This window comes from Cololabis saira, chromosome 10, assembly GCF_033807715.1.
Source record: "Cololabis saira isolate AMF1-May2022 chromosome 10, fColSai1.1, whole genome shotgun sequence".
Lineage (NCBI taxonomy): Eukaryota > Metazoa > Chordata > Actinopteri > Beloniformes > Belonidae > Cololabis > Cololabis saira.
Window position 1 is genome coordinate 1,479,204 of NC_084596.1, and position 14,774 is coordinate 1,493,977.

General features: G+C 40.1%; 1 protein-coding gene across 1 annotated transcript in view; it reads right to left on the reverse strand.

Annotated features, from left to right (window-relative positions):
* nmnat2 (nicotinamide nucleotide adenylyltransferase 2) overlaps positions 1-4,106 on the reverse strand; it is a 32,814-nt gene extending 28,708 nt beyond the window's left edge. The window contains exons 1-2 of the mRNA XM_061730915.1: positions 3,894-4,106; positions 1,809-1,897 (exon numbers count right to left, since the gene is read on the reverse strand). Coding sequence (XP_061586899.1) covers positions 1,809-1,897; positions 3,894-3,975 — 171 coding nt within the window. The 5' untranslated portion in view covers positions 3,976-4,106. The remainder of the gene's footprint in view (positions 1-1,808; positions 1,898-3,893) is intronic.
* Between the last annotated feature and the right edge of the window lie 10,668 nt (positions 4,107-14,774).

The following is a 14,774-nucleotide window of genomic DNA, read 5'->3' on the forward strand; positions in this document are numbered from 1 at the left end:
TGGTCAATCTGCCCAATAGATTAAAACTGTTAAAGGAAAAGTAAATATGTAGTTTGTAAATGTAAAGATTAACTGGGATTAATTACAGAAAAACTGCTGATTCAGGAAAAAACGTCTTGTTTTTAGAAACAAATGCAGATTAAGTTCAAAACTAGATGTTTTCATCTAAAGCTTCATTTTTAATTGTTAATATCACAGATTTAAATATGTTATATTTAAATGCGCTTATACGCAAACTTTTCCTCCCTAGTGCAGATTTATTCAGCAAATCAATCGTTGATCTGGATTCAATAGACGGCCCGTTTTAAGCCCCGCCCCCAGGGGTCACATGGTGTAGAATAAAATACAACATCTAAATATAACATAGAGTACATGTATAAAGATATACGAACATCTTATAACTAGATAAAGGAAACACACTGCAAACTCTAAATCTTACCAGGAATATTTGTCCTATTTCTAGTTAAAATGTCTCATTTTTAGTCAAAAAATCTCATTACACTTAAAACAAGAGTCATTACCAGAAAAATAACTTATTTGACAATTTTCACCTGTTTCAAGTAAATTTTCACTTAAAATAAGTAGAAAAATCTGCCAGTGGAACAAGATTTATCTTCTCATTATAAGCAAAAAAATCTTGTTCCACTGGCAGATTTTTCTACTTATTTCAAGTGAAAATCTACTTGAAACAGGTGAAAATTGTAGTTTTTCCAGTGATGAGTCTTGTTTTAAGTGTAATGAGATTTTTTTGACTAAAGGTGAGACATTTTAACTAGAAATAAGACAAATATTCCTGTTAAGGTTTAGAGTGTTTGCAGCCGGCCCGCTGGCCGTCACGCATGTCTAGGGATTAAAATTAAAAAACAAAGGCGCCTCTTAGTTTTAGGATGGCTACATTTTAAAGTTTGTACAAGGTTATATTTTAAAAAAAAAAGACTTACTCATAAATGAGAGAATTCCTTATATCCTTTATATGGACAAAGGACAAGTCCACCCACAGATAATCAATAATAGATAGAAATCATTACCGTATTGGCCCGAATATAAGACGACCCCCTTTTTCAAGACTCAAATTTGAAAAAAGACTTTTTAACACCAAATTAAATTTTTATACAGAAAATAATTACAGTACATCTGGAACAAATGATTATAAAAATATATTCAAGAGAAGAAGCCTGTTATTTTGCCTCATTCAAATCATGATCTTGAAGTTTGCATCATAACTTCTTCCACCCACTTTTCTCCAGATTGTCGCTACGTTTCTCCTTTTCTGTTATCTCTTCTGTTATTTTCTTCTCTTTTCTTTCTTACCGCTATTTTTTATTTTTCTTATTCGTGCTACTGCTGTTTTTACTTTTCTTCTTCGTGACAGGGGTTCCTTTGTCCTGGGGAGTTTAGTTCAGCATTCACTTTAAAGATATCTGGCGCCATCTAGCGGTGTGAATGGGTATAACGTCTAGACCCCGAATGTAAGACAAACCCCACTTTTTCAGTCTTATTTCAATGCAAAAAACACCGTCTTATATTCGGGACAATACGGTTTATAGAAGCAAAACACGCAAATGATCAATAGGTAGGATCAGAAATCAAGACATGATGAACTACGGTTTGGATCGTCTGCAGGAAACCAGGAACCCCCTTATGTTGGTGGAAACAGCTAAAATAATACAGATTAGTGAAAACAACACAGATCCATCCCAGTCAGATCTGCGGTAACTTCAGGGACAGGTTTCACTTTTACAGACTTTTACAGAATCACGACAACATTCACAAACGTTTTTATAAAACGGGGAACGGTTGGAACTCACGGGTTTTCCGTAGGAGTCGTGGACCGGAGACACGATCCCGCCGATCACGATGAAACGGCCCGTTTTGTGCAGAAACTCTCGGGCTTTTTCTGGTGAAACACAAAGAGAAACTGAAACAGAACCAGAACCAGAACCAGAACCAGAACCAGGACCAGAACCAGAACCAGAACCAGAACCAGTCCTGGTCCAGGACCAGGTCCTGGTCCAGGACCTGGTCCTGAAGGGGGTCAAAGGTCTGGACCAGGACCGGACCTGGAACCAGGACTGGTTCTGGTTCTGGTTCCAGAGGACCTTTAAACTAAAAAAAGTCAAAATGTCGAGTAAAAAGTCTAAATGTATTTCAACTTTATTCACGAAATTTCAAGTTTTTTCTCAAAAAATGTATTTCAAAATTAATTTCGACATTTTGACTTTTTTCTCGAAGTGCACAATAAAAAAAATCTCCTCCTCTCAAATATTTTTTCTCCTGCCTGGCCCTGATTCTGTTCCGTACTAAAGCACTTTATTCACTTTATTGACTATTATGGGATGTTGGAGACAAAGATTGTTACACCCTGAATTATAAAACTAAATAAATAAATAAGGTTTTCTAGTTCAAATGGAAAATATGTTGAATTATTCAACTGTAAGAAGATTTACAACAGCTTATTATACTCTATAAAAACTACGGATCTTTAAGTTTTTTAGGTCGTAAATTCATGTTTTCATTCACAGATCTAGAATTAGTTTTCTTCTGCAAATGTAACATATTAATATTAAAGCATTTTAAGATCCATTAAAGTTTGGTTTTAGAAAACTTTAAATAGAAAACAAAACCTGGAAAAGGAAAAGCCACAAAAGCTGCGGGTCCTGATGGGAAACTGGTTCATTAATCAATTCATTAATCAATCTATTCATGGAATGAATGAATTTATTTATTTCGAATATGTATATAAAAATAAAAAGTATAATTATACACTTTTTCCTAGTTCCTACCCCTTTATAACTCTATGAATTTACATTATTGCTATTATTATATTATCTACACAATATCCATATAAATATAGTCTATATAAATAATATGTAAACATGTCTATTACTACATAATTATCCATATAAGTATATAGAAAATATAAATATTACATAAATATTATATCAATATATAGAAAATACAAATATTATATAAATATATACTATATAAACTACATAAATATCCCTATAAATATATATATGCTACATACATAATAAATATATAACATATATTACATAATTATAACTATCCCTCTCAACATAATAATAATATATACTACATAAATAACCACATAAATATCCAAACATATCTTAAGCCAGTATAATATACCATTTTTCCTATTTTATTTGTTTATCACACATTTCCTCTTCCATAAACCTGTTTATAAATCATTTTTAATCAGATTTATGTTAGTACTTTGTTTCATTTCCTGCTCCAGACTGTTCCAGAGTCACACGCTTTTAATTCATTAATCAATTCATTCATTAACACAAACATCCAGTGAATCCCCAAGGACCGAATCTCCTGCGCAGATGAAAACAGAGACTGAAACCCGGGTAGAACCGGACTCGTGCGCGCCCTGGTCCCGGTTCTGGTTCTGGATGTTTCCCCCGGGGCTCCGCTGCCCCCGCGGCCGGAGAAGAGGCCTCCTGGCCCGGCCAGTGACGCAGGAAGGAGCCGCTGTCGGCGGCGGAGCGGCGGAGCGGCGGAGCCCCGTTTCAGCACCGGGCCGGGCGGACAGCTCCCGGGGCTGGAACCGAGCCTGGCTGAGACCAGGACCAGGACCAGGATCAGGACCAGGACCCGGTTCTGTGGACCAGGACCAGGACCAGGATCAGGATCAGGATCAGGATCAGGATCAGGATCAGGATCAGGTCCTGGTCCTGGTCCTGGTCCTGGTCCACAGCCCCGTTTCAGCACCAGGCCGGGTGGACAGCTCCCGGTGCTGAAACCGCTGGAACCGACGCTCGCTGAGACCCGAGACCAGGACCAGGACCCGGTTCTTGGGACCAGGACCAGGACCAGAACCGGGACCAGGACCAGGACCCCCCCCCCCCCCCCCACCCCTCTCTTACCGAACATATGGACGTGTCCCTTGGTGATGGGGTTGAAGCTGCCGCAGGACAGCAGGATCACGTGGGTCTTGGTCTCGGTCATGGTTGGATCCGGACCGGTCCCGGTTCGGTTCTGCGGCTTCTGGTCTGGTTCTGGAGCTGGTTCTGGAGCGGGTTCTGGTCCGTGTTTTGGTGCGGGAGCCGCAGAGAGGCGAGGCTGCTGCAGCGGCGGGAGGAGCGGGAGCAAAGAGCCGCGTCACCGGAGGAGGAGGAGGTTTGGAAAACCACCACGGTACAAAATACAACCTAAAGGTATGGAAAACCACCGCGGAACAAAATATGATCTAAAAGTATGGAAAACCACCACGGTACAAAATACGACCTAAATGTATGGAAAACCACCGTGGAACAAAATACGACCTAAATGTATGGAAAACCACCGCGGTACAAAATACGATCTAAAGGTATGGAAAACCACCGCGGAACAAAATACGATCCAATGTATGGAAAACCACCACGGAACAAAATACGACCTAAATGTATGGAAAACCACCGCGGGACAAAATACGATCTAAAGGTATGGAAAACCACCGCGGAACAAAATATAATCTAAAGGTATGGAAAACCACAGCGGTACAAAATACGACCTAAAGGTATGGAAAACCACCGCGGTACAAAATAAAAACTAATTGTATGGAAAACCACCACGGTACAAAATACAAACTAAATGTATGGAAAACCACCACGGAACAAAATAGGACCTAAAGGTATGGAAAACCACCGTGGAACAAAATACGATCTAAAGGTATGGAAAACCACCACGGAACAAAATATGATCTAAATGTATGGAAAACCACCGCGGAACAAAATAGGACCTAAATGTATGGAAAACCACCGCGGAACAAAATACGACCTAAATGTATGGAAAACCACCGCGGAACAAAATACGATCTAAAAGTATGGAAAACCACCGCGGAACAAAATACGACCATAAGTATGGAAAACCACTGTGGAGAAAAATATGATCTAAAGGTATGGAAAACCACCACGGTACAAAATACAAACTAAATGTATGGAAAACCACCACGGAACAAAATATGATCTAAATGTATGGAAAACCACCGTGGAACAAAATACGATCTAAAAGTATGGAAAACCACCGCGGAACAAAATACGACCATAAGTATGGAAAACCACTGTGGAGAAAAATATGATCTAAAGGTATGGAAAACCACCACGGTACAAAATACAAACTAAACGTATGGAAAACCACTGCTTTACAAAGTATGACCTAAATGTAGGGAAAACCACCGCGGAACAAAATATAATATAAAAGTATGGAAAACCACCGCGGAACAAAATATGATCTAAAGGTATGGAAAACCACCGCGGTACAAAATATGATCTAAAGGTATGGAAAACCACCGCGGAACAAAATATGATCTAAATGTATGGAAAACCACCGCGGTACAAAATATGATCTAAAGGTATGGAAAACCACCGCGGAACAAAATATGATCTAAAAGTATGGAAAACCACAGCGGTACAAAATACGATCTAAAAGTATGGAAAACCACCGCGGTACAAAATATAATCTAAAAGTATGGAAAACCACTGCGGGACAAAATATGATCTAAAAGTATGGAAAACCACCGCGGAACAAAGTAGGACCTAAATGTATGGAAGAGTGTCAGGGCAGGAGAAAAATACAAATATTTTAGGGGAGGAATATTTTTTATTCATTAAGCATTTCGAGAAAAAAGTGGAAATGTCGAGAAATATGTAGAGAAAAAAAGTTGAAAAATGTCGAGATTAATGTACATGTAAAATGTAAAATGTAAAATGTAAAATGTAATGTAAATGTAAAAAAAGTCGAATTGTATTTCAACTTTTTTTTCAACATTTCAACTTTTTTCTCGACATTTTGACTTTTTTCTCGACATTTTTTAACTTTTTTCTCTAAGTGCACAATAAAAACACTGCGGTCACAAAGTACAACCCCTAAAGCACAGATCCTGATAAAAATACTGGCAGAAAAAGTAAAAAAAAATAATTTAAATATAATATATTATATATATATATATATATATATATATATATATATATATATATATATATATATATATATATATATATATATATATATATATATAAATACATATGATATATTAAAATAAATATGATATATATTATATATGATGCTGTCAGGCATTAATCTAATTAATTACAGTATTCATAATTAATCTTAATTAATCCCTTTATTTGACCCGGTCTTTGTACGTTTTGACCGTATAGAAACTTAATTCCTGCCATTGTAAGAATGAGATGAACCTGCTGGATCTACTGCCCTTACTGACTAACAACTGCTGCTTTCTATTATTTTACCTCTTCTCTTATCATTTTCTTATCATTTTATTTCATTTTATTTGTTATTTACTGTTTAATTGTGTCTTGCTGCTTTTAATGTTGATGTAAAACACTTTGAATGACATTTTGGTTGAATTGTTCTATATAAATAAACTTGCCTTGCCTTATCTAATTAATCACATTTTAACCTCATATAAAGGTTCAAATAAAGAATTAAATTCTAGGACATTGTAAACTTGCAGTGATGATTAATCAATTAATACACTAAGAAGAGAAGATTTGAAATCCACATTTTTATTGGTGAAGTTTGTTTCATAAATAAAATTCAGAAGAAAAAGCTCAATCACGTCAGCAGGAGCATTATTACGAATAAATAAGATACAGAAATAAATAAGGCTGAGTCTCAATAGGCTTAAGGCACCAGCAAGGTATTAAACATTAATATATGCAGACAAAAAAAATATTTGAAAAATAAATGCAGAAGGTTGAATGTGTGTTAAATATTTATTTAATTTGAGTCGTTCCATTCGCCATTCAATGACCATAAAATGAATGTGAACTTTACCTTTTTAATACTTTTTAACTTAAACCTTAACTAATACCTTTCCGTACATTTCGGCTGGAAAAACTACCGTATTTCACCGTCTTTCCCGTAAATTTCCCGTTTTATAATATAATAATTTTTAGACAGCAAACTGAAACAATAAAAAGCAAATACTTTGTGTAAATATCAGTAAAAAGAGGATATTAAAGTAACTTTCCTAAAGAGGAGCAGGATGTTCAGATTCTCTAACGGGGAAGAACGATGTCCGTCAGCGCCACCAGGGCGGCGACAGAGAGCCTCATGAGGGAAATGACAAATACAAATAAAATATAAATGTTTCAATGTGTATATAAAGTGAAAATATTTAAAATGAATAAATGTGCTTTAATTCACTAGTGTTTTCACTGACGCTCCATTAAAGGAATGACATAAAATACAACATTTCAGTGTCAACAAAGGTACAGAAAGATCAGATAATTGTACATTATAAAAGTTTGACGGTTAGTAATTTTAGATTTCTTGTAAATCTGTCTTAAATGTAAGATACTTGACAGCTGTTGACGGAAAATTTCCCGTATTTTTAATCCAAAACTGGTCTTTAACTACGGGATGAGCCTGAAACACGGTGTCGTCTTGGTTTCACTAAAGTACATATAATGTTTTCATCAAGTATAAAAATACCTTCTAGATGGTTTAGAACCATTGATTGCAAAGATAAAGAATTATAATCCCTGATAAAAACAAACGTGTTAGATTACTGTATGTGTTATTCTAATATTCTAATATTCTAAGGCTGGTATCGATTCAAATGTCAGGAATCGATTTAATTCCGATTCTTAAGATTCAGAATCAATTATCACCATTTGATTTGAGTATATATATATATATATATATATATATATATATATATATATATATATGTATACTGTATATATCAGGGTTCCCACACATAATTATTTTTTCCACTTTTTATCACTATTATGTACATTGTATCGTGCTGTAAACATCTAGTTATGTTTCATAATATCAAAACGTTTAGAAATGAATGGAGAACATAAAATATTATCCAAAGAAAGGTTAAAGGTTATTTTCAGGCATATATATATTATTATTATTATTATTATTATTATTATTATTAGGGCCCGAGCACTTGCAGTGCGAAGGCCCTATTGTATTTGCAGGAATTTTTATTATTATTATTAGGGCCCGAGCACCTTCAGTGCGAAGGCCCTATTGTATTTGCAGGAATTTTTATTATTATTATTATTATTATTATTTTCCTGACAAAGTGATGGCCTTTTTGCCCCCCTTAACATGCCCAAAAAGTCACCAAATTTTGCACCCAAGTCAGGCCTGGCGAAAAATTTGATATTTAATGGTTTGCATTATTGGGTGTGGCAAAATGGCTCAACAGCGCCCCCTTGAAAACTTTGTGCCTCAAGCCCCACAATACGGTTTGACGTACATGCACGAAAATCGGTACACACCTGTATCATGGGACAACTTAAAGAAAAGTCTCTTGCCGTCATGCCCGAAACCAAACAGGAAGTCGGCCATTTTGAATTAATCGTGTCATTTTGGCGAAATTTATGCCATTCCTTCGAAAGTTAATTCAGCCCGAACCGTAACGTGCACTCAGGTGTGTTATACATCAAAATGTGCGTCTCCATCCTGCGACAACACGCATTACTTTTCTCTTTCAAAAGCGTTACCGTGGCGACGCTAGACGCCAAAAAGCGCGCCCACCCTTCATCTGATTGGTTCGACAGAAAAAACTTTGTGCCTCAAGCCCCATAATACGGTGTGACGTACATGAAGGAAAATCGGTACACACCTGTATCATGTCACAACTTAAAGAAAAGTCTCTTGGCGCCATGGCCTAAACCGAACAGGAAGTCGGCCATTTTGAACATTCTGAATTAATCGCGTAATTTTGGAGCAATATATGCCATTCCTTCGAGAGTTAATTCAGCCCGAACCGTATCGTGAACCCAGATGTGTTATACATCAAAATGTGCGTCTCCATCCTGCGACTACACGCATTACTTTTCTCTTTCAAAAATGTTACCGTGGCGACGCTAGACGCCAACAAGCGCACCCCCCCTTCATCTGATTGGTCCATATTTGATAGTTCCCCAAAAGGCACCAAATTTGGCATGCAAGCCAGGCCTGGCGATAAATTTGATATTTCATGGTTTGCATTAATGGGCGTGGCAAAATGGCTCAAGAGCGCCCCCCGGAAAACTTTGTGCCTCAAGCCCCACAATACGGTTTGACGTACATGCACGAAAATCGCTACACACCTGTATCATGGCACAACTTAAAGAAAAGTCTCTTGGAGCCATGGCCGAAACCGAACAGGACGTCGGCCATTTTGAATAAATTGTGTCATTTTGGCGAAATTTATGCCATTCCTTCTGCAGTTAATTCAGCCCGAACCGTAACGTGCACCCAGGTGTGTTATACATCAAAATGTGCGTCTACATCCTGCGACACCACGCATTACTTTTCTCTTTCAAAAGTGTTACCGTGGCGACGTTAGACGCCAAAAGGCGCGCCCCCCCTTCATGTGATTGGTCCATATTTGATAGTTCTCCAAAAGTCACCAAATTTTGCATGCAAGCCAGACTTGGCGATAAATGTGATATTTAATGGTTTGCATTAATGGGCGTGGCCTAACGGCTCAACAGCGCCCCCTAGAAAACTTTTCTCTACCATAACTTTTGAATGGTTTGACATAGAGAGTTGTGGGTGGTGTCATGGGACTCTGTAATGAGTCCTTAAGCTTCGTTGGCCTTAATTAGCCCCGCCCCTTCTTCTGATTGGTTGTCCCTTTTTTCTGCTGTAACTTTTTAATGGTTTGACTCCCGCTTCCTGATTCAAACGTCTGCCGGCCCCGCCCCCCGACCAATCAGTGGCGAGTAGGGTGATGACGGCCCCGCCCCCCGACCAATCAGTGGCGAGTAGGGTGATGACGGCCCCGCCCCCCGACCGATCAGCTGTTGTAATGTGGTGACGTCAGAAATAGTCCCGTGCTCAGCCCGGTTAGAACCTCGGTAGAATGCTTACAGAAAGAGTAATAAATGAAATAGTAGTGTTTTACTAATATTTATACCTTACAAATATTAAAAAAATTATGAAAAAAAGTTCCAGACATTTTATTGCTCTGTTGGTCTCTCTTAAGCCAGTAAGTCAAAGCAAAAGCAATGGCTGAGACGTAGCTCAGCCAGATCATAGCGGTCTTTGGTGCCAGAGGTCGGGAGTTCGAGCCTGGCTTCCCGAAACTTTTGTCAGCAATTTTTGTGTTTTTTTTTACATCAAAATGTGCGTCTCTGTCCTGCAACGACGCACATTACTTTTCTCTTTCAAAAGTGTTACCGTGGCGACGCTAGACGCGAAAAAGCGCTCGTCCCTTTCATCTGATTGGTCCATATTTGATAGATCTCCAAATGTCACCAAATTTTGCATGCAAGCCAGGCCTGGTGATAAATTTGATATTTCATGGTTTGCATTAATGGGCGTTGCCTAACGGCTCAACAGCGCCCCCTAAAATACTTTTCTCTGCCATAACCTTTGAAAGGTTTGACATAAAGAGTCGTGGGTGGTGTCATGGGACTCAGTATTGAGTCCTTGACCATAATTGGTGAAAATTAGCCCCGCCCCTTCTTCTGATTGGTCGTCCCGATTTTCTGCTATAACTTTTGAATGGTTTGACATAGAGAGTCGTGGTTGGTGTCATCAGATTCTGTATGGAGTGCTTGACCTTCATTGGCCTGAATTAGCCCCGCCCCTTCTTTTGATTGGTTGTCCCTTTTTTCTGCGATATCTTTTGAATGGTTTGACATAGGAAGTCGTGGGTGGTGTCATTTCTGATATGCTTATGGGGGCGGTGGACGTGAGTGCGAGGGCCCGTTCATCGCTGCTTGCAGCTTTAATTATTATTATTATTATTATTTTTCTTCTGACAAAGTGATGGCCTTTTTGCCCCCCTTAACATGCCCAAAAAGTCACCAAATTTTGCACCCAAGTCAGGCCTGGCGAAAAATTTGATATTTAATGGTTTGCATTAATGGGCGTGGCAAAATGGCTCAACAGCGCCCCCTTGAAAACTTTGTGCCTCAAGCCCCACGATACGGTTTGACGTACATGCACGAAAATCGGTACACACCTGTATCATGGGACAACTTAAAGAAAAGTCTCTTGCCGTCATGCCCGAAACCGAACAGGAAGTCGGCCATTTTGAATTAATCGTGTCACTTTGGCGCAATTTATGCCATTCCTTCGGCAGTTAATTCAGCCCGAACCGTAACGTGCACCCAGGTGTATTATACATCAAAATGTGCGTCTCCCTCCTGCGACCACACGCATTACTTTTCTCTTTCAAAAGCGTTACCGTGGCGACGCTAGACGCCAAAAAGCGCGCCCACCCTTCATCTGGTTGGTTCAGACAGAAAAAACTTTGCGCCTCAAGCCCCACAATACGGTTTGACGTACATGAACGAAAATTGGTACACTCCTGTATCATGTCGCAACTAAAAGAAAAGTCTCTTGGCGCCATGGCCGAAACCGAACAGGAAGTCGGCCATTTTGAACATTCTGAATTAATTGCGTAATTTTGGAGCAATATATGCCATTCTTCGAGAGTTAATTCAGCCCGAACCGTATCGTGAACCCAGATGTGTTATACATCAAAATGTGCGTCTCCATCCTGCGACTACACGCATTACTTTTCTCTTTCGAAAGTGTTACCGTGGCGACGCTAGACGCCAACAAGCGCACCCCCCCTTCATCTGATTGGTCCATATTTGATAGTTCCCCAAAAGGCACCAAATTTGGCATGCAAGCCAGGCCTGGTGATAAATTTGATATTTCATGGTTTGCATTAATGGGCGTGGCAAAATGGCTCAACAGCGCCCCCCGGAAAACTTTGTGCCTCAAGCCCCACAATACGGTTTGACGTACATGCACGAAAATCGCTACACACCTGTATCATGGCACAACTTAAAGAAAAGTCTCTTGGAGCCATGGCCAAAACCGAACAGGATGTCGGCCATTTTGAATAAATTGTGTCATTTTGGCGAAATTTATGCCATTCCTTCGAAAGTTAATTCAGCCCGAACCGTAACGTGCACCCAGGTGTGTTATACATCAAAATGTGCGTCTACATCCTGCGACACCACGCATTACTTTTCTCTTTCAAAAGTGTTACCGTGGCGACGCTAGACGCCAAAAGGCGCGCCCCCCCTTCATGTGATTGGTCCATATTTGATAGTTCTCCAAAAGTCACCAAATTTTGCATGCAAGCCAGACTTGGCGATAAATTTGATATTTCATGGTTTGCATTAATGGGCGTGGCCTAACGGCTCAACAGCGCCACCTTGAATACTTTTCTCTGCCATAACTTTTGAATGGTTTGACATAGAGAGTCGTGAGTGGTGTCATCAGATTCTGTATGGAGTCCTTGACCTTCATTGGCCTGAATTAGCCCCGCCCCTTCTTCTGATTGGTTGTCCCTTTTTTCTGCTATAAACTTTGAATGGTTTGACATAGGAAGTCGTAGGTGGTGTCAAGGGACTCTGCAATGAGTCCTTGAGCTTCTTTGGCCTGAATTAGCCCCGCCCCTTCTTCTGATTGGTTGTCCCTTTTTTATAATAAAATCGCCACGAGCCGCCAGTCGCTCTCGCGCTGACTCCCGCTTCCTGATTCAAACGTCTGCCGGCCCCGCCCCCCGACCAATCGGTGGCGAGTAGGGTGATGACGGCCCCGCCTCCCGACCAATCAGTGGCGCGGAGGGTGATGACGGCCCCGCCCTCCGACCAATCGGTGGCGAGTAGGGTGATGACGGCCCCGCCCCCCGACCAATCGGTGGCGAGTAGGGTGATGACGGCCCCGCCCCCCGACCAATCAGTGGCGAGTAGGGTGATGACGGCCCCGCCCCCCGACCAATCAGTGGCGAGTAGGGTGATGACGGCCCCGCCCCCCGACCAATCAGTGGCGAGTAGGGTGATGACGGCCCCGCCCCCCGACCAATCAGCTCCCTGTAATGTGGTGACGTCAGAAATATTCCCGGCTCAGCCCGGTTACAACCTTGGCAGAATGGTTACAGAAAAAGTAATAATTAAAATAGTAGGGTTTTACTAATATTTATAACTTACAAATATTTAAAAAAAATTGAAAAAACAGCTCCAGACTTACATTACTAAATATCGATATGTTGGTCTCTCCTAAGTCAGTAGGTCAAATACAAATGAGAAGCTGATTCTTAGCTCAGCCAGAGTGTTCCCGTCTTTGGAGTCAGAGATCAGAGTTCGATTCCCGCAGTATCCACACTTTTTTGTCAGCAATTTTTTTTTTTTCTACATCAATATGTGCGTCCCTGTCCTGCAACGACGCACATTACTTTTCTCATTTAAAAGCGTTACCGCGGCAACGCTAGACACCAAAAAGTGCGCCCACCCTTCATCTGATTGGTTCAGAGGGAAAAAACTTTGAGCCTCAAGCCCCATAATACGGTTTGACGTACATGAACGAAAATCGGTACACACCTGTATCATGTCGCAACTTAAAGAAAAGTCTCTTGGCGCCATGGCCGAAATTGAACAGGAAGTCGGCCATTTTGAATTAATTGTGTAATTTTGGCGCAATTAATGCCATTCCTTCGGCAATTAATACGGCCCGAACCGTAACGTGCATCCAGGTGACTTATACCTCAAAATGTGCGTCTCCATCTTGCGACTACGCGCATTACTTTTCTCTTTCAAAAGTGTTACCGTGGCGATGCTAGACGCCAAAAAGCGTGCCCCCTTAATCTGATTGGTCCATATTTGATAGTTCTCCAAAAGTCACCAAATTTTGCATGCAAGCCAGGCCTGGTGATAAATTTGATATTTCATGGTTTGCATTAATGGGCGTGGCCTAACGGCTCAACAGCACCCCCCGGAAAACTTTTCTCTGCCATAACTTTTGAATGGTTTGACATAAAGAGTCATGGGTGGTGTCATGGGACTCTGTATTGAGTCCTTGACCATAATTGGTGAAAATTAGCCCCGTCCCTTCTTTTGATTGGTTGTCCCTATTTCCTGCTAAAACTTTTGAATGGTTTGACATGGAGAGTCGTGGGTGGTGTCATCAGACTCTGTATGGAGTCCTTGACCTTCATTGGCCTGAATTAGCCCCGCCCCTTCTTGTGATTGGTTGTCCCTTTTTTCTGCTATAACTTTTGAATGGTTTGACATAGGAAGTCGTGGGTGGTGTCATTTCTGATATGCTTATGGGGGGCGGCGGCCGTGAGTGCGAGGGCCCGTTCATCGCTGCTTGCAGCTTTAATTATTATTATTATTCTTCAGGCACACCAGCACTGAGACAAACAGAAATCTGTGAACACCCTGGAATTTTCTTTTTTGACAAATTTCTATGTTTCAAAATGTGTCACCTTTCTGCAAGAAGTCTTGGTTCGCCGTCTAACCTGGCCATTATTAAAAATAATCACACAAAAACTTCACTTTCAAAACATTTTTATTAAAAGTCATTTTTATAAGCAACACATTGCACAAAAGCTGAGAAACCACATGGAAAACCACCGGCCTCAAACACCAGGAAATACTTGTGAGGCCTTTTAAGGTGTGTGTAGTTTGTCAGCCGTCTCTTCAAACACTCCAGATCTTTTTATTTCTCTTTGGCAGCTTTTCCAAGTCCATTAGACTTTGAGATCCAGTGCAGTTTTCCTTCCTCTCAGCTTTTCCTGCATTTCTATCAGCAGATTCAGGAGGAACCCGAGTTTCTGCTCCGTTCTCTTCTGTTTGGCTTTTACCTACGGAGCTAGAACAGTCTAAACGTTTCACTTGAAGACGATCAATCAGCGTTACAGACGGCAGCATTTCAGAGTGGAACTTAACATTTTGATAAACTTCATGTTTGAAAGTTTTTGTTTTATTTTATTTATTTTTTTGTCCCATTTTTCAATTAACTTAATTTTTCCACTGCATTTTTTT